General features: G+C 48.3%; 1 protein-coding gene across 2 annotated transcripts in view; it reads right to left on the bottom strand.

Annotated features, from left to right (window-relative positions):
• Positions 1 to 26,320, bottom strand: part of ATG4B (autophagy related 4B cysteine peptidase) — a 362,353-nt gene that overhangs the window by 123,516 nt on the left and 212,517 nt on the right. For both annotated transcript variants that reach the window (XM_085634168.1, XM_085634170.1), the window contains exons 8-10: positions 7,638 to 7,810; positions 6,374 to 6,452; positions 4,608 to 4,753 (exon numbers count right to left, since the gene is read on the bottom strand). In XM_085634168.1, coding sequence (XP_085490294.1) covers positions 4,608 to 4,753; positions 6,374 to 6,452; positions 7,638 to 7,810 — 398 coding nt within the window. The remainder of the gene's footprint in view (positions 1 to 4,607; positions 4,754 to 6,373; positions 6,453 to 7,637; positions 7,811 to 26,320) is intronic.

Genomic DNA, 26,320 nt, shown 5'->3' with positions numbered 1-26,320 from the left:
AATAAAAATAACACATTTCTGATTACACAGCCTACCTACCTACATGGATTATTTAGGTAAGTGCTTCAGTGTCCTACATAAGAGTAGTAAGCACATGACGATATAAATGCTGCAATACAATTATTTTATTACATAATGCCTCCATTTTCTAAATTCTCACATGCCGGTACCTTGAAATGCCTGAGTTCATCGTGTGCGCTGTACAAAAATGCCCCCGGCCAGACAATGCATTTGCTCCATGTAATAACTTATGCCACATGTATGGTGCACATGAATTGCCACTTAGTTATTATTATTAATATAGCATTGTCATCATGGACGGTGGGAGTCCATCATTTCATGTTCAAAAGCTATTACTTCAAATAATGCCTCTCAATGTAGTGATATGCTCTGATGTTCACGTGAAATGCTTCTGCATGTAGGAGAAATAAACGCAGTGATTTTTAAAAAGACTCCATCATATTTTTGTCTGACATTTGTGTCACTATTTGCAAGTCTTTGCTCATTGAAGGTATGGGCCACTGATCCTTCACATGTCCATGCTCAGCTCTCCATGTTATTTATTGGCCCCATTTACAAGAATTGGTGGGATTTACTATTATTTGGTATTACACCGTTTTTATGTACTCAATACTAGCTTAATTGCTTTTATTAATGAATCTATGTTTTCTATATGTTAGACGACTTTTGTGTGTCGTTTTAATAAAGTTTTGTGTAGTCGAAATTGTGCATCACTTAGCTAATACGTAATATCGTGTACCCGCTACTTTAATGCTGACTGATAGGTGAGGGCCAATATTGGCATCATGAGCATGGCGTTAACCTGCAGCATGGTGTGTCTGTGATCTTGGCGTTCTAAAACTAATACTGAATTAGTGTTAGCCGATTAATGTTTACTACGGGCGTGAAACCGGAAGTGTGGATTCATGAGCGATCTGGATTCCCGTTTTAGTTGTTTTTTCCTTTTTCAAACAGTTTGTCCCGGAAGCGCTATGGGCGTGAAACCGGAAGTATTGATTCATGATTGACTTGGATTCTCGTTCTAGTTGTGTTTTTTTCTTTCTCAAACAGTTTGTCCCGGAAGTGCTTTAGTGTAATTGCTTCCTGTTTGACGGTTTGGTGATGCTCGAGGTTTTAAAAGCCCTTGTGTGGCAAAGTACTTTCTTTACTACTTGTCAGTCTTGGTACGGGACGTGAAGTACGGAGACTGCGCCGGATAACCTATTTTGGACGTGGCTAATACCACTGTTCGGTGAGTTACAATGCAGGTTGCGCTTACTGAACTTAGGTTCCGACACCCTTTAGTTCCATTATGAACGGGGTGTCGAGTTGTGAATATTTTGTAGCCTTGAATGGTCGGTTCTTCACTGATGGGGTTTTTTGTGTGTATAGTATACACATTCCCCGTTATTGGTGAATAACGTTTGTGTGGCACGAATGCCAACACAGTAGACGGGTACCATCTAGTGGTTTGTTGCTTGATGCTGTTTTTGACTTTATGTTTGTGTCACTTAATGTTTGTTCATTGGTGAATTAGTCACCTTAGTATGATAATGTTCGTTCTGAATATGCATGTGCCTGGTTTTTGATCAGTTTCAAACATGTTAGAAGTTTTTCTAGACTAGCGTCGCCGTTTGTGAAGCCCGACCTCAGTTGCGGGCAGTTTTTGTTCCTTTTTTCTTTCCTCTTTTGTTTTATGTTTCAACCGTATTTTCCGTGGTATTTAATGCGTTTGTGCGTAACTATGGGTTTAGGATATTCGAATAGAGTGCTTGATATACAATTAGGATGTTTTAACTGGATAAACATGGAGGGCGGAATGCATTATCTGCAGTTGCCAATTGTTTTCATGATTTATGAGAGTGCGACTATTGATTCGATACTCTTGTCTTACAGAATTAAGACCTCAGACAAAGATCGCTTACTCTTGGGTCTCTGAGGTCGTTGTGTCTCATTGTCGCTATACATTGGGTATGTTTTTCTTGCTTATATTGGCTTCATAATTTGTTACTTTCTTGGCATTTTAGTATTAGTTACTCATTAAGGAAAGGCTTCTCTATCTAATACAGCTTGACGGATTTGACGTTTCTCTGTTTGCTGATCATCAAAGAAATATCCTACACTCTTAATAATTTTGGTAAGCTTCAATAAATAACGCATTGGTGATGTAGCCATGCTTATTTTAGGCTACAGGCATTCATTTGTCTCATTTTTCTTTTTCTTGGTGTATCCACGTTATCTTTGGAACTGCGTGGAACAGGGGTCACTTATGTTTTAAGTATTTTCTTTTCACGGGTGTGATACTTTTGTATATAGGGTCTCTTTCTCTTTTTTCTTACACATACACATTTTCTTGGAATGTGTCTTGTTTCCTTAACCACGTGGCTAAGATGGTGGTTCTTTCGCTTTTTCCTCTCAGCTTATCACTTACGGACATTTGACATTTTAGAATGATTGTCTGTCTTTGATTATTTTGTCTGTTTTTTAAAAACGTTTTTGTATTGTATGCCATTTCAGCCCTGAAGAAGCCCGTGTTTGGGCGAAACGCGTTGGCTGACTGTTTTGTGCGAAGTGCAACAAGAACAATAAAAGACGGAAGATATAATACATCTCTCTTTTTTTGATCTGTTCTGTGTTGTATTTGAGCTATTTGTGCCACTATATTGCCTCTCATCCAATTTATTCTCAAGTATTTATTGACGTTCTACAGGCAGCAGAGCGTTTGAGGTGGGCAATATTCTACATTACTGGTGACTGATTCTGGTGGTGCAGTCTTCTGTGACCCGGCTGCTTCTTCTTTTTATGTATATGCCCATTTACAACAGAAAAATATGGCCTCTGCAGGGGTGAGCTACTTTTTTAAATGGGATCAATTTAAAGTGAAGTGTCAAGCCTTTTATATTCATTGTGTCATATAATTAACACTTCATTTTTTTCTCCCTTTATGTCATTAACTTAAGGCACCATTTTACATGGATTTTTTTTTCTTTTTTTTTAAATAAAGTACCTCTTGGACTTGGAAGTTCTTCATGAGCACAAACTGGAGTCAGGAACCGAATTTTACATTTCTCCCATAATTTCATTAAAATTTAGTGAATAGACACATAAAATGATGGTCCTGGTTCCGGTTTGTGGCCAGTAATAATCTGCAAGGTACATTATTTCTTTAAAAATAAAAGATGCCTGTGAAATGGTGCTTAATTAATAATGAAATTAAAATAGTGTTTCAAATGGATTTAAAAAAAAATAATACTATATCAATTGTAAGCTTTTCATTGCATTATACACCCACATCTGCATTACAATACAAATCGCATTTTTAAACCAGACAAAGCATAGGACTACTCCACACATGAGCAGTCATGGCTATCAAAAGAGAAACTTCTCAATTACTCGACATGATAATGTAATCTTAGTCATCGCCACGTTTGGAAGGATGTCGAGCACAGACTGCTCCATCTATGACAGATTGTAGTAGCAAATGCAATTGCAGGTATTGAAAGATTTGTCTCCAAACACATTTAGAAGTTGACAAACGATATTTAGTGATTTGAAACTAAAGATGTTATTGATTAAATTCAATGCGCATCTATTCTACCCAGAAAAATTGTATCATATAATCCCACCTAAAGCGTTTTTTTAGGCATAAAACATTCCTGAGCATTGGGAACGGCTCGTGTTTCAGATGCCAGAAAAAAGTAATGCACACACGCATTTGGAAAAATAAGTTTCTCTTGACCACAAACCTGATGTAGGTCTGGCTGTTCCTAATGTGGGAAGTGCTGCAGCTCCTGCGCTGCTGTATGCAGAGACAATTGTGCCTGCAAGGCTCCCGTTCCTGCCTTCAAGTCAGGCAGGGTCAAAGCACGACGGAGGCAGCATAAGGCAGGCCTCGTGGTTATCGTGGGCAGGCTGACACTGCTCATGCTGGGCGTACGTCAGCCACTTCACCCTCCCCCAGATAGGCTCCATTAGCCAGCAGGAGCAGCAGGTTTCTATGACGGCGGACATAATTAAGAGTGCTGAAAAAGCCCAAAATACAAACAAAGCACTGCACACGCATTTGAATAAAAAAAGTTATCTTATCCACAAACCTGATGCAGGTCCACTTGTTTCTAATGTGGGAAGTGCTGCAGCTCCTGCGCTCCTGTATGCAGAGAAAATTTTGCCTGCAAGGCTCACGTTCCCACCTCCAAGTCAGGCAGAGTCAAAGCACGATGCAGGCAGCATAAGGCAGGCGGCCTCGTGGTTCTCGTGGGCAGGCTGACACTGCTCATGCTGGGCCTGCGTCAGCCACTTAACCCCACCCCAGATAGGCTCCATTAGCCAGCAGGAGCAGCAGGTTTGTATGACGGACACAATTAAGAGGGCTGAAAAAGCCTAAAATATAAACATAACAACGATGATAGGATACCAAATTGAAAGTTAGGTCGCGAGCTACTGACAGGGTGTCAGCGAGCTACCAGTAGCTCGCGATCGACTGGTTGGAGACCCCTGCTCCAAAGCAATGATCAGAGATAGGAGAGGGTGTCACCAAGATGCTAACATTGGAAATTGGAGAGTTGGTGCTATTAGACGTGGCATTAGTCACTCATCTATTCACTCACCACAGCAATAGATGGGTCCAGCTCAGATATTTGCATTCTGCAGGGAGGGTGCTGGCAATGGAAGCTGTCATCGGAGATCAAACCATCATCAGAGGGCTCCACTGTAGGTTGAGTGGTGTGTGGGTCCAGATAGATTAACTGCTCTCCTGCAGGTGTGAAAAAGGTTAAGGAGAGATTCAAGTTTAAGTGGAGAGAGAATGGTATGCAACTCCAATGAACAAGAAGGTGGCACTTCCTATGGCTAAAGTGAAGATGATCTAATGGATAAAGAAAAAGGAGTTGCTCAGTAATTTAGCAGATGCCAAAAGTGCTGACAACCAGGATTATTATCATGAGGAAAAAAAGGAAACATTAATGGAGCAAGCTGCCAATCAAAGCTCATGCTTAAAGGAATAGGGGCCACGAGACGACCGGCAACAATGGTAGTAACACATTGAGACACAAGTGAGGAGAGAAAGCTGATTATTGAAATTGTGAGTATATGGGCCAGTTAAGAATGGCACATTTGCAAAGAAGTGACAATCCTAGGGCAGAGAAAAGACATTTAGTGGCACGGATAGTGGATCAGGATAGAGAAGCAGTCAAAATTGTAGGTAAGAAAAGAGCAAAGGTACTGGGCATACAGAAACGCTGGGTGCCATAAGAATAAAGGTGCTGTTACTCAGTGGAAACCTTATACTCTGAAGGAAGGTAGGACGCCCGGGATGTGGTGAAACCAAAGGATATAGTTATCACCTGGAGCAATGAGCCTGGAAGGAAGGATTGCCAGTGAGAGCATTTGGCTTGAGTCAGTGGGAGCTGCAGGTTTAGAAAGAGGAAGAGTGAATGGTAGCAGCAGTGTTGAAGAAAGGCAAGAGTAAAAGGATAACCTGAAATGAAGGAACAAGGAATTCAGTCATAGCTGTGAGTCAAGAGTGAAGGACACAATCATTGTCAACTTTGGGTATGAACTAAGTGATCCTCAATTAAAGTGAGAGTCCTGTGCGTATAGTGTGGGGTGGTCCTGTTGAAGTAGGAGCCACAGGTAATACAGTTAATAGACAGCCAAAGTGTGTTACAAAGATTAAGAGGGAACTGTGGAAACTGTAAAAGTGGTGAGAAAAACAGTAAATAACAGTTTGGGATTAATGGGGTGTCTCAATGAAAAGGTTAATCATCAAGGTCCACTGATCAGATGAGATATACGTGTCAGCATGTAGCATGGGTTTGAAGCGAGATAGTGTTAGTAGACAGGATAAAGAACCTCTGTAGTCAATGGGGGTGGGAACTGAATATGGAGAGAATGTTCTCCAGTGGAATCTATGGAATAGGAATAAGGGGAAGGCTGATTAGTTAATGGAAGGAGTGCCAGGTAGCAGGAAAAAATCATCAGGAAATAGGGCCAGACAGTAGTGTTTATAGATCTGAAAGCATAAGGAGCAGACACTGGGAGCCGTAGATATGGCAATCCCTGATGGTAGGTATTCTTGTGGATGTGGGGCCATTAGTTAAAGGATGGGTCTGGTGAGAGAGACAATGGGTTGCATGAGTACCAATTAAGACTGGTGAGGACATTCACGGGACTTGTAGAAGCAGCAGGTAGTTGTAAATGCAGGCGTGGAAGAAGGGACAACCAGTGGGAGCAATGGTCTGAAATGGAGTACAAGGTCTAAGGGCAGACAGACATGGGAACATGTATTCAGAGCTTCTGCTTTACAAGAAGGCTGCATTGAAGCTATAGTTGCAGCTGTTTCTCTATCTGGAGAAAGTTAACTCTCATTACTTACCCACATATCCAATAAAGTAGTGGGCGCTGTTGGGTTTTCCTCCAATTACTCCCAGGGACTGAGGCAGCATGAAGCAGTGCTAAAATGAGATGGGATTCAAAGGAAACTCAGAAGCATCTGATCATGTATTCACACAATTTCATAGGGTGAACAAGCACTCTCAGGCATGCCTGTCCAATCTCGGGATTCCTTGCTTGGCTCTATTGGCTCAAATGCACTGACTTAAACTTGCTTGGAGGCACAACCAAAGTCTCTACTGACCACGGTCAAAGGAATTTCTGATCTTAATTTAGAGAAAAACATGCATTGGGTGCGTCATTGGCAAACATAAAGATGGCAGCTAAGTGAACTTGCTAACGTACTAAACTTTTGAAGCTACCAGCCTACCACAAAGGCTGTCTAAAAAACCCTTAGGATTCTCTCTAATGCTGCCCTAAATGCACACAACCATGTAATGAATTCCACTATTCCACAGACTTCGGGACATGGGTAAGTCCTTACCTGGGCGCATGTGCAGCACTAGACATGGGGGAGCCCTGAAATTCTTTTGGACACAATGCATGCATTCACCTTCGGTCTCATAAAATCCCTGGTACCCATACCCACAAGGTGCAAAGGCAATACAACAGCACAGGGTAAGGTGAATCCTTCCTACCGCCTCCTTTCTTCTGAAGCATGAAATACCTGAGTGGGAGGCAGGATCCCCAGGCTCCAAGATTGATGAATGGGCAATACATGTGACATCCCTATCCCCTCTACTCTTATCTGGTGGAACCTACCACTGCCCCCTGGCTACCATTATTCTTTGGTGGCCAACGTCAGTAATGGATGGGGAATACTACTGCACAATCCTAACATGGTGTGTGTGTGTATAATGACTGACAGACAAGGGAATGATCTCTGGCCTTGTCCACCTATTCAACAGGTGGATTACACACAAATGTAATTAGTTTGGAAGCGAGGTCACGAGTCTTCTCCTGCAATATCTAAATTGAGCCCTAGTGACTCTGGCTCTCTTTATGGCTAGGTTGATTCCACTTGTCTTTAAGTTCAGAGGATTAAGCTGGTGAAATAAGGGTGTAATTGGCCTTCATCCCAGCTAAATGTATTCTGTCTCCATTTTAACTCTCTGTGGCCCCAGCCTTACTAGCCCAGGTTATCATTGGCTACCCTCCTTTGAATCTTGCGGTTTGGGCTCTAACAATTCTCCTTTGTACTGTCAGAATTACAAAGGCTATCTTTGCCATTCCTCTGCACTTCTTACCTTTAAAGTTTCAATATATCCCTCATTGATGTCACTAAGTCCCAGACGCAGAGGGATAAGTAGTACCAATGGCTTCCACTGTAACAAACTGCCGGTTCCACCACCTTCACAGGGGTACCCATTGTAAGATGCTCCCGAAATCACACAGGGATGGTCTTGTGCACAAAGCCTTTCTGTGGAAGGAAGACAGCAAACCTTTCACATGCAGAAGATGTACTTGAGGAAGCGCTACACAGGAAAATTAAATTATGTGAGCCTACGACTCCTGAGCCAGAGGCTCCTTCATATTTTCCCATTCTAAGGTGCACAACAAAGGTAGTAACATGGAAACTCAAATGTGCTGTCTTAGGTAGCTGTCAATGTTCCTGGCCCCCTTTGTCTTTTTTTCCCCTAATCCTTCTCCATCCTTGTTAGCCATCTAAAGCGGCTACCAACAGCATGTTTAGCACCTTACAAATTACCAAGAAATAAAAAAAATGAAAGTATAAAAATTGCTGTTCCAGCTCCCCAGTGTATGGTAAATGTCCTTGGGAGATACTATCTGTTTATGGACGGCATTGCTGTGGACAAACAAATGCTATATCGGACACAAGTTTTTATGCTACAGAGTTGAGTGCAGCTTTTAACAATATTGTGAAAGCATGACTGAGCTGAATGTGAGGATGGTGAAGATAGGTGCGGCCAAGAACACTCTGGCGGCAGCCTGGGAAAAAAAAGGAAGCCCCGGCGATTTCCTTGTGGCATGCGAGGTTGTGGAAGTTGTTGAGCACGGAGAGGATGGCGGATATTTTTCTGGGTAACTTTAAGAATTTCATTTTCCGTTGGGGGCCATTGGTTCGCTTTCTTTCCATGGGACTACCAGCTGCGGTGGCCCCGCCCTCGATCCGAGCCCTCCATCTGTTTCAGTTCTGAGTGTCTGCTGCGGATTGTAGTTAGACTGTGTGGGAGCTACCACCACTGGGGGGGAGGGGGGGGGGGGGTAGGGGTTGGGGGGTTTCTGTTTAGAGGTTGTTGTGTCCTGCCTAGATGGCAAGGGGGAGGCTGGTAGCACTGGGGGTAGGGGATGTGGCCCCAGTGGCTCGAACTCTGCCGCGTTTGACGACTGGAAGTGAGCTGATCTCCGCTACCTGCTTTCCATGTGGAGCCGGGATTTGGTCCCGTTGTCCCTGTAGGGCTTATAGCTGGCGGCCTTGGAGGGCTACTCTCTCGAACTCTCTTGCTCGCTGCGGCCTCCCCCCAAACTTAGTGTACCCCCTGCGTGGGAAGTCGTGCGCGGCTGGCGCTGTTTTTTATGTTAAAAAAATTAAAATAAAACTTTAAAAAAAAAAAAAAAAACATAAGGAATCAAAAAAACAAAAAGGTGACATAACGGTCGAGAGCTCGCACTTCTCCTGCTTTTTGTCCCATACCCTCATGGTGGGCCTCAAGACCAGTGAGATATACCCGCCCTGTGGACGATGTTGTTTGGGAAGCCAGGGCACCTTCCAGATATGTATATCGGCTATACTGCGGTCAATAAAGCACCAGTGTTTTTCTGATTCTAATTGATACCACTATCATGTAGCGTAATTGCGCTGCCTCAAAGTAATGTCCCAGATGCGGGACTCCAAGCCCCCCGTCCTTTTGCCTAAAATACGTCAGGTGTCGAGCTATGCGTGCCCTCTTCCCACCCCATATGAAACCATCAATGAGCTGCTGTAGCTGGGCCACTATTTTGGGCGGCGGACATAATGGAAGTGTCTGTATTATGTATAGAATACGGGGTAAAATCGTCATTTTGATTGCAGCGATCCTGCCTAACCATGAGAGTACGTGTTTCTTCCAGCTAAGAAGCTCCTTTTGTACTTTGGCTAGGATCTCCAAGTGGTTCACCTGAGCTATCTTCTCAAATGTTGGGAAAACACGGAGCCCCAGATACGTAATGCCACTAGGGGCCCAAGTGAATGGGAACTGTGTCGCTACTTGTTGCTGGTCTATTTTGGGCAGGGTCTTACTGAGGGCCTGCGTCTTTCGAAGATTGATTTTAAAACCCGAGACAGTGCTAAAGGCCTCTATCTCTACCAAAAGGGAAGGATGAGTAAGAAATAGCACCACGTCATCTGCATAGAGGGAAATCTTGTGCTCTCTATCCCCAATCCGAATCCTGGTGATGGCGGGGAGTTGTCTGACTCTTTCAGCAAACGGCTCCCTATAGAGCATAAAGAGGAGGGTTGAGAGTGGGCACCCCTGTCTCGTGCCCCTCCCAATCTGAAAAGGACGAGAGGCGACCCCATTCACTCTGATGCGTGTTTCTGGGATATGGTATATGCTGTTCACCCATCACATAAAGCGCTTCCCAATGCCGAATCTGGTAATACCTGTCAGAGGTAGGGCAATGAACACGGTCAAACGCCTTCTCGGCGTCCACTGACAGGAGTACCGCCGGGATCGGTGTGCGCTGCATTTTATCCAGAAGGTGGCATAATCGCCTGGTCCCGTCACTGCATTTACGTTCTGGGATAAAGCCCGATTGATCTGGGTCCACCAATCCTTGCATGTGAGGGGCGAGCCACGCTGCCAAGATACTAGTAAAGATCTTCAGATCCTTATTAAGAAGAGAAATAGGGCGGTACGATGCACATTTCAGGGGGTTCTTTCCCGGTTGGGGGATCACGACCACTTCCACTATTGACATCGACGGGGCCAGACTCCCAGTCGCACTAAAGGTATTAAACAGCTGGGTCAGGAGGGGGGTAAGATCAGATGCGAAGACTTTATAGAGGTCGGCCGAAAAGCCGTCCTCACCCGGGACTTTTCCGGGGGAGAGTTCTAGGATAGCCCGTATGACTTCCTTGTGTCTGATATCCGCTTCTAATTGAGCCGCCTCAGTGGGCGGCAGGGGGGACACCGGATCCCCAAGCGTGTACTCTTCGACCACCACCGGATCCAGACATTCCGCCGTATAGAGGGCGGTATAGAAGGCATCGAATTCGGCCGCAATGTCCGTATCCGACCGAAGGATCTCTCCTCGGTCAGTCCTAATCTCTGCTATGCGACGTGCAGTTGTCTCGGCCAGTAGTGCGTGTGCTAAGAGCTTTCCGGCTTTGTTCCCCCCCCTCATAATAATGCTGTCTGGTGTGCAAAGGGGCATATTCTGCACAGTCGAGGTCAAGGGCCCTCAACTGTTTCCTCTCTGTGTTAAGTAACCAGCGCTTTTGAACTGCCCCAGTTCAGCGGTGGACCCCCACCAGTTCCTTGATTTGGTCCTCCAATTCCTCCCATTTAGCTCTCCTTTCCTTGTTAAGTCCCCCCCGCAATGGCTAGAAAGCGGCCCCTCAAGACTGCCGTCAGTGCATCCCACACAGTGGATATATCTACAGTGCCAACATCATTTATTTTCAGGTATGTTTTAATAGCACTACGTATTTCAGCAATATTGGCATCGTATGTGAGCAGCTTATGGTTCAGCCTCCATGCCCATCGTCGGGGGGGATCCCCCGGGGAGGAGTAACATAAGTGAAAGTGGGGAGTGGTTGGAAAGCACCGCCGTCCTGATCGCCACATCTGCAGTACCCGCCGTGACTCTAGGGGATGTCCAGAACAGGTCTATGCGCGCGTATGTTTGGTGCGCCGCGAAAAAAAAGGTGTACTCCCGGGCTGTTGGGTAGAAGTGTCTCCAGGCGTCTGAAAGTGCAACCTCCTCCGCGATTCCAGTCAGCGCGCAAGAGGTGTCTCTTGTTAGAGGCAGACATCACATTTAGCATCTCTCAACAAAGCAAGAAGGGCTAGTCTCTTAACAGGTGAGTTAAGACCCCGGACATTAAGGCTCAAAATAAGAACTTTAAGGTCTGTCATTGGGGAGTGCTGTGAGCATAAGCCACGGCAGAGGCTGGGTGCAGAATAGCAAGCCTGACTATGCGCTGCCCCCCAGCCCCATCAGTCCACAAAGTCCTGTCAAAGGATCCCCTGCCCATCCCCCTTTCCTTCCCCAGTTCCATGCGCTGCCCGCCAGGTGAGTTGTAATGGGTACTTCGTGTATGGTGGAATGTGGGTCGTAGCAGCTCGCCGGGAGGGCCTGTATCCCCCCTAAGAAGGGTCTAGCTAGTGATCTTAGTCTAGGCAGTGTAGCACCCCATGCCACCTCCGCCCTTTGTAGACATGACTCGCGGTATCCCTCACCTATTCTTGGTACAGGTAGGCTCCCAAGTCGAATTATTACCCTGCTAATCTGTGTGGGAACCTCTGATCTCTAGAGTGTAGGAAAGAGAACAAAAGAGGGAAAAGAAAGACATAGCAAGAGAAAACAAGTAAACAAATATTCCACCGTCCATCGGCAATACTTCGTGCTATCGTGCATGGGTCCATGTGTCCGGTGGTCATCATCACAACTCTGGGGGTTGAGCTCCCTCCACCAAGGCCGAAGTCTCTCACCCCTGGCTTCGGTCCACTATCTCCACCCGTGGGCTCCGGGTCTGCGCCCGTGGAGATCACTCACTAGCTGGGTCACCCGTACCCTCACGGTTCTGTATCTGATGCAGAAGGGCCTCCCTTTCTTTCTGGCGTTCTTCCTCTGACAGTTTCGTGCTGTTTCCCTTTCTGAGCTCTCTTCTCCGATTCAGCTTAAGTGGTTTCCCAGAAGATGGGCCTTCATCTTACGGCTCCGAGCCCCTTGCTTCTTCCAGAACATTCCCAAGGATTTCCTTCGCTTCTTGTAGATTTTGCACCACCTGCAGCTCTTTATTTCAAATGAAAGACAATCTGAATGGGTGACCCCATCTGTAGCGAATGCCTTGGTCTCAGAGGTATGCTGTGGCTGGTTTCAGATTTTTGCAGCGCTGGAGTGGCAAGAGGTCCTGGAAAACTCCCACCTGTAGACACTCGAACGCCACAGTTGTCTGGTCGTGCGTGGCACTCATGATAATTTCCTTCTGCCAATCATCAGCCTCTGGGGCCCTCCGTCCACCTGTCGATTCCCACACCACCAAGGACTGCCTTGTATGTCTCAGGGTTGTGCCTTCTCGTTCGAAGTCTGGGCCTGGCCGTGGCGATCTAAATGGCCGATCCTCCAGGTGGTTCCAAGTTTCAACGAGGCCTCTCCCCAGTAACCCACACACAACTCTAGGTGGTGCACGGCAGATCTTGACAAAGGTCGGGTCACCTCACCTGAAATTCGGCGCGGCCATCAGGCTATAGTGACACATGTACCCGCCGGGCCGGCCTACCTGCTCGGGAGAGCCTGCGTGCAGCTGAAGGGTATCTGAGCTCCGGGACCCGCAGTTACCTCGAAGGGCGTGGCAGTGGCCCAGGACCGCAGACCCCGAATCCGTCGTCTGGGGCTAGATCGTGTGTGCTTACTCACAGTCTGCCGTATAGACCTCTTGGGCGAAAAGCGAAAAGTGTTGGAGCGCTTTGTTAGTGTTTATGGCTCTGATCATATGCAACTCTCACTTCACACTTTGGGGCATATTCACAAGGAGCTATCGCCGAATTAAGGGCACTTTATTGCAGCCAAAGTCGTGATAAATGTACCTCCCCATTCACAAGCTGGTGCTAACAGCCCACAGCACCAGTTTACCCGCGATAGCAGCCGCAAAAAACATCGCCACAGAGGATCACCGCAACTATCGCTAATGAGATGCAGAGTGGGCGTTACCGTTCCAAAAGCTGCAACCACACCACACTTCAACATTCTTAACCACCAGACAGATCGGCGATAAAAACACAAAACTGGCAATAAGGCGCTTTAGCACCAGGAAATTTACACCTGCTCTGACCTGGTGTTAGGTCGGACGGCAGCCAGTACCACAAAAGGGAGACTAGCCCAGGGACACATCGGAAGGGCAACAGATGCCATGGAGCCACCCATCATACAGCCCGGACACCCAAGAGGGCCGCAACACCCACCAACACCACACCCAGGCACGCAACCACCCCCCCCCCAACCCAAGACAAAGAAACTGCACACCAACACCTCGAATCCCAATACAAACATTTTGCCTGATGTTGCACAAGCAGGTAATTCAACCAACCTGCGTGGCCAGAAAATGGAGCCTCAGTCAAACAGCAATGCAATCCCAACACAAAACACCATACGGAAAAAAGCAGAGTCAACCCTTAGGATGAGTCCTAGCAGCTCCTCACTGGACAATCCGTAGCACATAGCCTGGAAGACCAAATCCAAGAGAAGAAGGTGTGCCATGCGCCCACCAAAGGAAAGAGAGCGAGGGAACAAGACGGAGTGAGATTGCACAAGCAGCGCAAGGCCTCTCGGCCACCTGGCTCCACATGCCAACATGTGTGTGTGTATCGCCAACCATACACCATGAGCCCAAGGCCAGGTTCCAATCTCAGCGCCAAAGCCACATCACATCCCTAAAACGCAAATAGTAGTCAGACAAACCTCAGGGATGAAAGCTCCATTGTCCCAATGCAGAAAGCGGGAGGACACCTGCACCTCTGACCTTGGTCCAGGACATACCTGGAACACCCTGAGCGAGATGCCATGGCATACGGGTACGACTCTCACACCACGCATTCCGCAAATGAACTATCCGACTCATCCACACCCCACACACAGAAGCCCCTGCCTGTGGTACCCAAGTATGGGATGGCCTTGACATACACGGAATCAGAAAGCCACTCTCCCCAAAGTTGCACACACATTCAAATCATTGCTCAGAGCTGTGGCATACCCTCCACACAACTGCCGCAGTTCAGAAGAGTGCCAGTTCCACGAGATGCACCAATGCAATGGCAGGCCACACCGGGCACATGCACAACCCCCGTCACGTGGAACAGTACCGTGCACGTATGCTACATTTACTGGGCACACTGCCACTGGCAGTGCTGCGGATCAGTTACCGTCTCAGCTTACGCCTTGCCTACGTCACCTGCGTCCATCCCTGGTTCCACTGCCTAACACGCACATTTGAGTGTCCCATGGATGTCTGCCTATCCAACACAACTGTTGATGAATTGGACTATGACCTGTGTCTGCGCCCCCTGTTGGATCACAAACCGGAGTGTAACCGAGACAGCCGTGCATGGGTTGCCCTGACATACTGCGTATGCATTGGTAGTTGTGCATGGGAGATTGCACAATTCCTCGTGTGCAGTGACCACATCGAGGCACTCCCCTATTGGGTTGTGATGCGTATTGGTGAAATGGCGTGGGCTGAGCACACCTGCCCGACCACTTAATGGACTGGCTCACCCTGGTGTTCCTTGAACATGACAACGACGTACTATTGGAACACATTGCACATGAAGCTGCACGGGCATTCATAGACGAGTAACTACGTTCCTGCAGCCACATCCGATTGGCACCCACAGCACATGTCCCAACAACTTGTTGCATCGTGGGGATTGCTCACATATCCCCCCAAAACATTGGAAACGTCTGCCTTCGTCCGGGCTCTGGATGCATGTGCGTGCTACAACGCCTGTGTACACACACCTGTGCAAGGTGATGCAGGTCCATGTTCGATGCAACACAGCGTCGTTTGGCAAAGTTGCCAATTCGGACACACTGCTGGGGGAGAGCATACACATGGCAATGTAGCAAGACATGTGAACCTGTTGGACCCTCACACCTGATCACCGTCAGCAGAGCAGACAATCGGCACTCTCCTGAGGCAGAGCACCATGCAGATCCCATGGACAGTGAGTCGTGCCCCCTCACACGGGGCAATGGTCAGACGCCAAACAAAATATGACTCATCCAGCAAGGCAAGGTGGACTGAGAGCGTTGCCATCCGTGATGAATGTTGCCCATTTTAGCCCCAACATTTCTTGAACCTCAACATGTACCCATGCTGCGTGAAAGTGTCTCAAGCATGTCCCTGCCTATTGTGGCCGTTGCCTCGTCCGTACTGACATGCACATACCAATAAAGTCAATGCAACTCCACTGGTGTCTAACTGTAAGGTGTGTTGTTTGGATTGTCCACTCGTGTGCCACAATAAGCATCGTCCCTACACAGGGAAGAACTGTCTGACGCTTGTGCAATGGGGTGGGGTCAGTCCTACACACAGCCCTATTCAGTACCTGAATGTGTGCCTACGTTGGGGGTTGTGAGATTGTTGTTGATGTGCAATGGGGACACAGCTAGTACTCACCTCCTCAGTCAGCCAATTGGCCATGTGTCTCAGGGATACACATGCGCATGGATGTCAGTTACCAGGATGTACCTTCATGTGCAAACATTGTTCCTACATCCAGCCACAACTCCATACGTGAGTGAACATAGTGATGACACATCTGTGTGATTTAGAATGAATATTTTATTCACATTCCGGTGATTGACGGAGCTGGGGCTGTACATGGCCATCCAAGCCCAAATCACATGGAAGCCCAGTGGTGGGCCAAACAGAGTCCTTTGGGGATTGCCCAGTTATTGGGAAGAGGGAGAGTGCAGTCCGCAGCAGGATAGCTGTGTAATTGGCCTGCGGTGATGAAGTGGCAGTCCGTGTCGGGGTCCGGGTGAAAGCCGCAGAGTGTTCCGGGGGTCACTAGGAGGGGTTACCCAGGCCATGATGCATAGGTCATAACCAGGCAGGGAAAGGCTATACAGCGGTGATGGCTGCTACTGCCTCCTCCCTCACATAGTAGTTCACAACCCCTTCTTACTCCCCTGATAAGGGTTCTGTGTCTGGTGTGTGTGGCGGGGGATGGCTGCATCAGTGTGCCACTGGTCTCATCAGACTGCGAAGGTGACGGGGCAGCATCACTGTGTGCCACGGACACATCAGGGGTCGGAGCTGTGTGTGTCGATGTTCCCGTTGCAGTCATCTGTGGCTGAGCATTGTGCAGACAGGGGGTGTCCGATAGGGACTGTACGTGGTCCCTGATGGGACTCAGACACCCACTTTTGGCATTGAGTTTGGCTGCCATGAGCTCGAACCCCACCCGCAGCTGTTCAGCCAACTCCACCTGGGAAGACCACACACGTATGTGCTCCATGTATTTTTAGTGGGGGTCCTGGGAGATAGCCGTGGTGGTGTGTGTTTCCTGCTGTGTGGTCTGTGCAGGTGGTGGGGTCACCTCGAGGCAGCTGGCCTGCCCTGTTCCTGGGGGTGGGGTGCAGAGGCTGTCCAGTATCCATTGGAGAGTATTAAGGGGAGATGCAGGTTAACAGAGTTTCACGTGTATGTTGTTGATTTTCAGATGTTTACATTCAGACTGCATGCCAATGTACATTGTGACTGTTTGAGAGGAGCTGGCTGTTTGATGTCAGTCAGTGTGTTTTCCGAATACATGACGGATGTGTGGTTGTACCCGTTCACTATCATCACATTGTGTCAGGCAATGCCAGATGTGAGTGGACAGTTACTACGCACAAGCGGAACCTGTTGTGAGCTCTGTCCTGTGGTTGCACATTGTACCACATTGCCGTCGTTGCTGAAGTCCTGTGATTGCTATGTGTGTGTGCTGCATTGTGGGGGAGTTGCCCCTGCAGCACTGATTTCGTGTGGCCTTCTCCCTTTGAGGCGGAGTGCCTTAGAATTGTGTGCTTATCGGGCCTGATTTGCTTTTGACTTCGGTCATATGTGCTCCCAGACAGATTTTGTGGCCAGATGCATTGTTCGTCTGCAGCGTGTTTCGTAGAGCATGGGTTGTGGGTGCACGTGGACATGTCAGAGTGTGACCTGCTCCTTTACGGATGTGATCTGCACTGGGCTACCTCCATGTCGATTTCCTGGGCAATGTCATTTTTTTGGGCTGCTGCCATGCTATCAGACATGCAGTGTTACTTGCATAGTCAGTGTGGGTCACAGAGCCGCTGCTTTGCTGGATTCAACACATGTGCATGGGTCAGGTGTGATGTTGGTGATAATGGGGGAGGTCCTCTGTGCACATTGTGGGTGGGGCCCTACTTGGAATTTCTATGTGTACTGCAGTGTGACAAGCCAATCAGGGACATGTTCCACGGTCATTGTGGGTGTGCAGTGTGCTACGCATACTTGTGCATGTGTGGCAATGTGCCCATCTCCCCCGTCCGCCTCGTCCCTGGTCGTTACTCACCCTGTTGCTGTTGTGTCAGGTCGTATTGTGCTGTGTCCAGGCCCCCCCAATCCTGCTACCGTCTCCTCACTGCTGACTGTGGCGACCATCTGTCCAGCTCATCCAGCTCCTCCAGTGTCGCAGGAGGCCCACCTCCAGTCGCCGTTGCTGCCTCCATGTTTGGTCTGCCTTTTCAGATCATGCCAGCGCCTCTTGACGTCCTCCAGTGACCTCCTCGATACTCCGACTGCATTGACGTTGGTGACGAGGGCCTGCCATATTTCTGTTTGGGTTGCCAGTGCCGCAGTGGAGGTGCCGAACAGTTGTTGATGGTGTTGAGTCACTTCCGTGACGATGATCCAGTCTTCCTGCGGACTGAACCCTGTCTTCCTCTTGTCCTTGCCCTTCCCCAGACGCGGGGTTCCTGGCTGGTCCTCCGTGGGGCTTGTGGAGTTCGGCTTGTCCCCTGCACTCGGTCCGGGTGCATCCATGTTGCTACGCAGTTTAAATTGTCTTGGTGCTTTTTTTCCCTTGCTTTTATAGTGCATTGTTCCAACAGACGCGTGGGATTTGCAGGCCTGTGGCTGGTCTTCGCTGATTTCTGTACCGCGATTGGCCTCATCGCATGTTTTTTCGTGTTCGCGTTTCGCATTTTTGCGGCGTGGTGTTGATTTTGACGCGGACACCGTCCGCGTTATCTGATTGCTATCACATGGTACCGCCTTGTTGTGAATTCCACATTGTCACGGGGTTGTTTTCCCGCGATGGGCTGCCATATTGAAAGTTGCGTTACGCTACTCTTGCGGTAGTTATCACACGTTCTTGTGAATATACCCCTTTGTGTCTGTGTAATTTACACTTACACATCTTCTTCACTGCACTATTTATCTCTACTTTGAAGATGTCGCAGGCCAGTCTCTTCCTCTGATATTTACAATCTAACAAGCGTTCGAGAAGACCCTTTATTGCAATGCAATAGGTCTCGCATTTGCGAGAGTTTAAGCTATTAGTATTGTAAATGGCAATGCCTTTTATTTATGTTTTAAAACCCAAAACAGGAATAAAAGGCATTGTCATTTACAATGCAAATAGCTCAAACTCGCGTGAATATAAGACCTATTGCATTGCAATTGCTTGTTAATTTTCTCTAGGCCCTCATCAACAGGGAGCCCAAAGAGTGTATTCCTTATCAAAGGGAACATATAGGAGGATTGTTGGTCCTCTGGCTTAAAGCTGAAATATGCAGCCAAGCATAGCGGCAGAGTAGGATGCTTGTGTTAATTCCTCATGCTGCTGTGTTGGCAGGGTCTAGGGGATAAAGTATAGGGGTGTTAGAGATACGTTTGCCCTCTGCAACAAGTTCTTGTCCCCTTTTTCTATGCTCATCTGTGAGATGAGGAGCTCTGCCATCTCGTCCCAGTGAGTATGGTTGTATCTGACTCTGTGAGTTGAGGATACGCCAGTGGTTTGCAGATTGGGCTACTAGTCTCTTTCCTGCTTTGTCGATGCGCTTGCTGTCCTTGTCGGGTGGGGGTGCATCACCGCTAGCTTGAGAGTTTTCTCATTAAAGAGCAATGGTGACTACTAGTGAGTCAGGTAGTACTTGTCCCCTGATATAAATAGGATCTGCGGGAGGGGGCTTGTATTCTTTGGCAACCCTCAGCATTATTATACGGGCCTCAACAGGGTCTTTGAAAATGTTGTCTGTGTAACGTAACATCTCTTTTAACATTGGCAAGTATATTGCATCCCCATATGTGTGGATGCTAACGTTTCAAAAAGAAAATCCTCCTCTAAGGGTTCTTTGCGTAATTGGAAAACATGGAAAGCAGCAGCCCTGCCTAGTAACATCTGGTATGTGGTGGAGTCAGCAGGAGGTGTGGGGCGTGCTGGATGCAAGTCAGGATCAGTGTCCCCCGGAGGGCCCACATTGTATGCATTCCAGGTGTCATCATGTGGTTGCGGACCAAATGTGTCATCCTTGGTTCATGTCCACCTATGCCATCTTCGGGGGATCCCTGAGGTCTGTTGTGAATTCCATGGGCTGAAGCTGACAACAGCACATCTGTGTTACATGTCATCTGTACTAAAGCCACCTGACGGGTTGTTTTCAAAAGCCTTTTTCATTAACACCACCACCACCAATACCACCCCCACCATCAATACCACCACCGCCAATATCAACACCACCAATACCACCACCACCAATACCACCACCACTGCCAATACTACCACCACCAATACCACTACCACCACCAATACTACCACCACCACCAATACCATCACCACCAATACCACTACCACCAATACCACTCCTACCAACACCAATACCAACACCACCACCAATACCACCACCAATACCCCACCAATACCACTGCCAATGCTAACACCAATACCACTACCAATACCACCAACACCAATACCACCACCAATACCATCAATACCACCACTAATACCACCACCACCAATGCCAACACCACCAACAATACCCCACCACCACCACCACCAATACCACCACCAATATCAACAATACCACCACCACTACTACCACCAATACCACCACCACTAATACCACCATCACCACCACCAGTACCAATACCAATACCACCACCAACACCACCACCAATACCACAACCACCACCACCAATACCACCACCAATACCAATACCACCACTGATACCACCACCACCAATACCAGTAACACTATCACCAATACCAATACCACCAGCATCAATACCAGTACCACCACCACCAATGCCAGTACCACTACCACCAATACCAGTATCACTACCACCAATACCACCACCACCAATACCAACATTGCCAATACACCAATACCACCACCACTAATACCACCACCACTACTACTACTACCACCACCAATACCACCACCCATACCACAATCAGCAATACCACCACCAACACCACCACCACCATCAATCCCATCATCAATACCACCACCAATGCCACCACCACCAATACCGCCACCACCATCAATACCACCGCCAATACCACCACCATGACCACCAATACCACCGCCAATACCACCACCATCACCCCACCACCAATACCTCCACCACCAGTAACAATACCAGCACCACCAATAGCACCACCACCAATACCAACGCTGCCAATACCACCACCACCGTCAATACCACCACCACGAAACCACCACCACCAATACCACCACCACCAATACCACCACCACCACTGCCAATACCACGACCACGAGTGACTGTATGGGTCTGTGAGTGGTTATGTGGTGTGTGAGTGTCTGTATGGGTCTCTGAGTGGGTGTGTGAGTGGGTTTGAGGGTGTGTCTGTGGATGTATGAGTGACTGTGTGAGAAGATGTGAAGGTCTGTATGTGGATGTGAGAGTGGTTGCATGGGTGTGTGAGTGGCTGTATGGGTCTGTGAATGGGTGTGCGAGTACCTGTGTGGGTCTGTGTGTCGATGAGTGCTTAGCATTATGGGTCTGTGAGTAGCTGTGTGTTTCTCTGAGTGGGCATGTGAGTGCCTGTGCAGGTCTTGAGTGGGTGTGTGAGTGCTTGTGTGGGTCTGTGAGTGTCTATATGGGTGTGTGAGTGCTTGTGTGGGTCTGTGAGTGTCTATATGGGTGTGTGAGTGTCTATATGGGTGTGTGAATGCCTTTGTGGGTCTGTGAGTGCCTGTGTGGGTCCGTGAGTGAGTATGTGAGTGGTGCTAAGGGTCTGTGAGTAGATGTGTGAGTACCTTTATGGGTCTATGAGTGGGTACGTGAGTGCCTGTGTGGGTCAGTGAGTGGATGTTTGGGTCAGTGAGTGGTGCTATGGGTCTGTGAGTAGGTGTGTGACTGACTGTATGGGTCTGTGAGAGGGTACAAGAGCGCCTGTGTGGATCTGTGAGTGGGTGTGTAAGTGGCTTTGTGGGTCTGTGAGTAAGTGTGACTGCCTATGTTGGTTTCTGAGTGGGTGTGTGAGTGCCTGTGTGGGTCTGTGAGTGGGTACGTGTGAGAAAGTGGCTCTGTATATACTGTCCCTTAATAGGTACAGTGTGTACAGAGTCCACAGTCCCCCAGGGTTTGACAGAGGCTAAAGTTAGATCTAACCTTACTCTCTAAAGTGGTAGCTTGTCGAGCAGTAAGGCAGTATCAGAGGACAGTGTAAAGCATTTGCTGTACACACTCAGTCAGCAAATGGTCTCACACACTCAATAACTGAACTCTGGGCCAATGGTTTATATATAAAAAATATATGCTTGTTTTATTTTAGAACCAACACTTGGATTTAAAATATACTTTCTCAGAATGAGATGTTTCATATAAATACTTTTGCAATATGCAATTGACTTTTGTAAACAGTTACAAGTGGTTGCAATAGGCAACTCTATTTTAAACACAACAATGCATTGAGCTCAATGGAAATTTCAAGTTATTTGCAACAGATTACTTTTTAGATTACTTTTGGAATTCCAGGACTAGATCCTAGATTCAGTCCTGGGTCAGTACTCGGAATCAAGTGATGAAAGTCGACTTAATTACTGTAATGATTTTTAAACAATATTTAGCTATTTTAAAAGTTGACAGAGAAAATATTTCAAAGGAAACAGTCAATGATTCCCTATGGAAGAAAATTCAAGTTGCAGGTACAGTATGTTCTCGTTACTTTTGCAATCCAGTACTGGGTGCCTAGACTCAGTACTGGGACCTTTATCCAAAACAGGTAAGTAATTACGTTTTCAGAAATTATACGATTTTTGAAGAATATTTAAAGATTGCAGAAATCGACACTTAAAAGAAATTTCACAGAAAAACAGTCAATGATTTCTTATGGAAGAAAATTGGGTTACGGGTAAGTACAGTTGTAAGTATTTTTCAGAGACAGTGCTGGGTACCAAGATCCAGCACTGGGAGCTCACCTAAGAGCAGGTGAGTAATTTCGTTTTCGTTACTCGGCTGATTTTTGGTGAATATTTTAAGATTTGAAAAGTCCACACTTAGAAGAAATTTCAGGAAAAAGCCAGTCAATGTTACCCTATGAGGAAAATAGAGTTATCAGTTTAAGGGTAAGTACTCGACTGGCAGAGTTGAGGTTCTGGGCATAGACTCAGGGGTCCCCCAGGGTCAGTTAGATACAGTTGGTTCACCCTCAGCGACTCTAGGGCGGCCGGGTGCAGAGGGAGTTAGGCCCAATGTTATCCTATGAGGGATAGGGGGGCCTTGGTTGGTGGCTGCTGACTGGCAAGCCACGCGGCTGTGGGGCTGGGCTCCTGGTCACTTACTCAGGGCAAGTGGGGAAGTAGGTAGGTGTAGAGTTTTCACTGCCAGGGCCACTCGGGCGGCTGGGTGCAGGGTGCTTTTGAGCCTTCGGGCGCTCAATTGATTTCAATGGGAAATCTCCGGTTTAGAAAAAGACTGCAAGCTCGGGGACGAGGATTCTTCAGGTGCCACCACCACTTCGAGAGGTAAGTTGGGTAGTTAGAGGATAGGTCGGTACCCCGGGATTGGGCACAGGGGGCCGCGGGGCGCCGCGTGCAGGGGTGCCTTTTGGTGTCGGGAAATCTTACCCTCTGTTGATCGCGGTGGGGGGGCACCTTGTTCTGAGGCTGCAGGCTTCTTCAGGAGTGTCGAGGGAGGTCCTTGGGTGCCGGAGTCTGGGTCACAGTCGCCGTGGGGTCGTCCTCGTGGTCTTTGTTCACTCCGGCACTGGCCAGGCTTGGCTGATGCAGAGTGTGCTGGGTTCGCGGTTTCGGGCTGCTGCCAGGGATTAGAGGTAGGTTTTGAGTAGAGCATCTACTCATGGGAGTCCCAGGGGCTTAGAGCCAAAAGGTAGCCAGGTCCTCCGGGGTTTGTGAGGTTGCTGGCCACAAGAGATGCCGGATTGGAGCAGGTTCGAGGGTCGACAGGCCGGTAGGGCTGGGGCCAAAGCAGTTAGTGTCTTCCTCTTTTTAGCAGCTGCAGGGCAGGTCTTCTTTCTTCTTGCTCTTCTTTGTAGTTTTGAATCTGGAATCTGGGGAAGGAAGGTTCAGGGCGCCCCTAAATACTAGATTTAGGGGCATTACAGGTAGGTGAAGGGCAGGGACCAATGGGTCCCTGTCCTGGGGTGGGTACACCCCCTATCCTGCCTCTCTCCTGTGGGAGGGGGGCAGTAGCCTAGTCCTGATAGGGTAGGGCTCCCCATCTTCAAGATGGCGAGAGCCCAGAGATGTGCTTCACCTCGCCTCCCCCACCTGAGGGGTGGGGTTGGCAGGCTGGCACATCCCCTGTCCTTATTTGGGGTTTCCGGCCAAAGCTTCCAGCCACAGTGGGGGGTTGCAGTGGCCTGGGGAAGCTCACAGAGGCGGCATGCCTTTGAAGCTTCCCCCTGTATATCCTGGGGGAGGAGATTTAGCACCTCGCCCAGGATGTGCATTGTTGCAGGCCCAGGAGAGCAGGGGCTCTCCTACCCAGGGGTACAGCAACATGTCTGCTGGGTGGCAGCCTAGGCAGCCTCAGAGCAGACGTGGATTGTAGGTTAGGTTTAAGGGGGCACCTCTATGATGCCCTCTGGGGTGCTTGGTACATTAAATCCCACACTGGCATCAGTGTGGGTTTAATGTGCTGAGAAGTTTGATACCAAACTTCTCAGTCTTTAGTGTTGCCATTATGGTGCTGTGGAGCTCGTGTTTGACGAGCTCTCAGCACCATGTACTCTTAAATGGCAGCACTGCACTTACAGTGCTCAGGAATGGACCTGGGTACTGTAGGGGCACAGGGCTCCTGCTCCTGTGCCCACACCATTGGCATAAGGCACCCAGCTAGAGGGGTGGCTGATGTATGCCATGGCAGTGTAGGTGATGGGCATGGCACACAGGGATGTGTATCATGTCGACTTTGTTTTTGTCCTGCACCCAAACACTCAGCCTGCAAAGGCAGTGTGTGTGTGTAAGGGTACAGGGCCTCCAAGGGTGGCACAAGGAGTGCTGCAGCCCTTAGAGGCCTTCCCTGGTCACAAGGCCCTGGGTACCTAGGGTACCATTTAGCAGGGGCTGACATGTGGCCAGGGTTTGCCAATTTGGGTTTGGTTTGTTTTAGAGAAGGAACATAGGCCCTGGGCACCTGATTGGCAGGAGTCCAGGGCACACTCAGTCACAGTACATTCAGCAATTCAGCAAAAAGTGGGGGCATACCATGCAAGAAAGATGGCACTTTCTCACATAAACCCCCCCCCCCCCCCCCAAACGAAAGGTGATGACACTAACCTTGCCCTATGGAGTCTTCATTGTCTAAGTGGAAGAACCTGGAAAGTCCATCTGCATTGGCATGGACAGTCCCTGGTCTGTGTTCCACTTCAAAGTCCATTCCCTGTAGGGAGTAGTTTTGGATTTTCCCCTTTCATCTGCATTAGCCATCTGAGAGGTCTGTGGTCAGTTTGAACCAGGAAGTGAGTACCAAACAGGTTTGGCCTCAACTTCTTCAGGGACCAAACCACAGCAAAGGCCTCCCTCTCAATGGCACTCCAACGCTGCTCTCTGGGGAGTAGCCTCCTGCTTATAAAAGCAACAGGTTGGTCTTGGCCTTCATCATTGGTCTGGGATAGGACTGCTCCTATCCCTAGCTCAGAGGCATCAGTCTGCACTATGAACTGCTTGGCATAATCTGGAGCTTTTAGAATTGGTGCTGAGCACATTGCTTCTTTTAGGGTGTCACAAGCCTTTTGTCAACTAACTGTCCAGTTAACCTTCTTGGGCATCTTCTTTGAGGTGAGTTCTGTGAGGGGGGTCACAATGGACCCATACCCCTTCACAAACCTCCTGTAGTATCCAGTCAAGCCAAGGAATGCCCTGACTTGGGTCTGGGTTGTTGGAGCTATCCAGTCCATGATGGCCTGGATCTTGGGTTGTAAGGGCTGTACCTGGCCTCCACCTACAAGGTGGCCCAAGTACACCACAGTGCCCTGCCCTATCTGGAATTTGGATGCCTTGATAGTGAGACCTGCATTGTGCAGAGCCTCTAAAACTTTTCCAAGGTGGATCAGGTGATCCTGCCAGGTGGAGCTAAAGACAGCAATATCATCAAGATAAGCTGCACTAAAGAACTCCAGCCCAGTCAGGACATGGTTCACCAGCCTTTGGAAAGTGGCAGGGGCATTCTTTAACCCAAAGGGCATCCCAATAAACTGATGATACCCATCAGGGGTGGAGAATGCTGTCTTTTCTTTTGCTCCTGGGGCCATGCCAATCTGCAAGTACCCTGCAGTTAAGTCAAAGGTACTGAGGAATTGGGCAGCCCCTAATTTATCTATCAGCTCATCTGCTCTCGGGATAGGGTGAGCATCTGTCTTGGTTACAGAGTTGAGCCCTCTATAGTCCACACAGAACCTCATCTCTCTCTTTTCACCTTGTTGATGAGGTTTGGGGACCAGAACCACTGGGCTGGCCCAGGGGCTCTCAGAGGGTTCAATGACCCCTAACTCCAGCATCTTCCTGACCTCAGCTTTGATGCTCTCCATGACTTGGCCTGAGTGTTGATAGATTTTGTTTTTGACAGGTGCACTGTCACCAGTGTCCACATCATGGGTACACCAGTTGGTCAGACCAGGGGTCAGGGAAAAGAGGCTAGCATGCTGCTGCAAGACTTGCTTGCAGTCAGTCTGCTGTTGGGCAGAGAGGGTGTCTGAGAAGATCACACCATCTACTGATCCATCTTTTGGGCTGTAGGAGAGGAGGTCAGGGAGAGGTTCAC

The sequence above is a fragment of the Triturus cristatus genome, chromosome 11 (genome assembly GCF_964204655.1).
Source record: "Triturus cristatus chromosome 11, aTriCri1.1, whole genome shotgun sequence".
Classification (NCBI taxonomy): domain Eukaryota; kingdom Metazoa; phylum Chordata; class Amphibia; order Caudata; family Salamandridae; genus Triturus; species Triturus cristatus.
The sequence above is the reverse complement of the archived record's forward strand: the minus strand, read 5'-3'. Positions and strand labels throughout refer to the sequence as shown.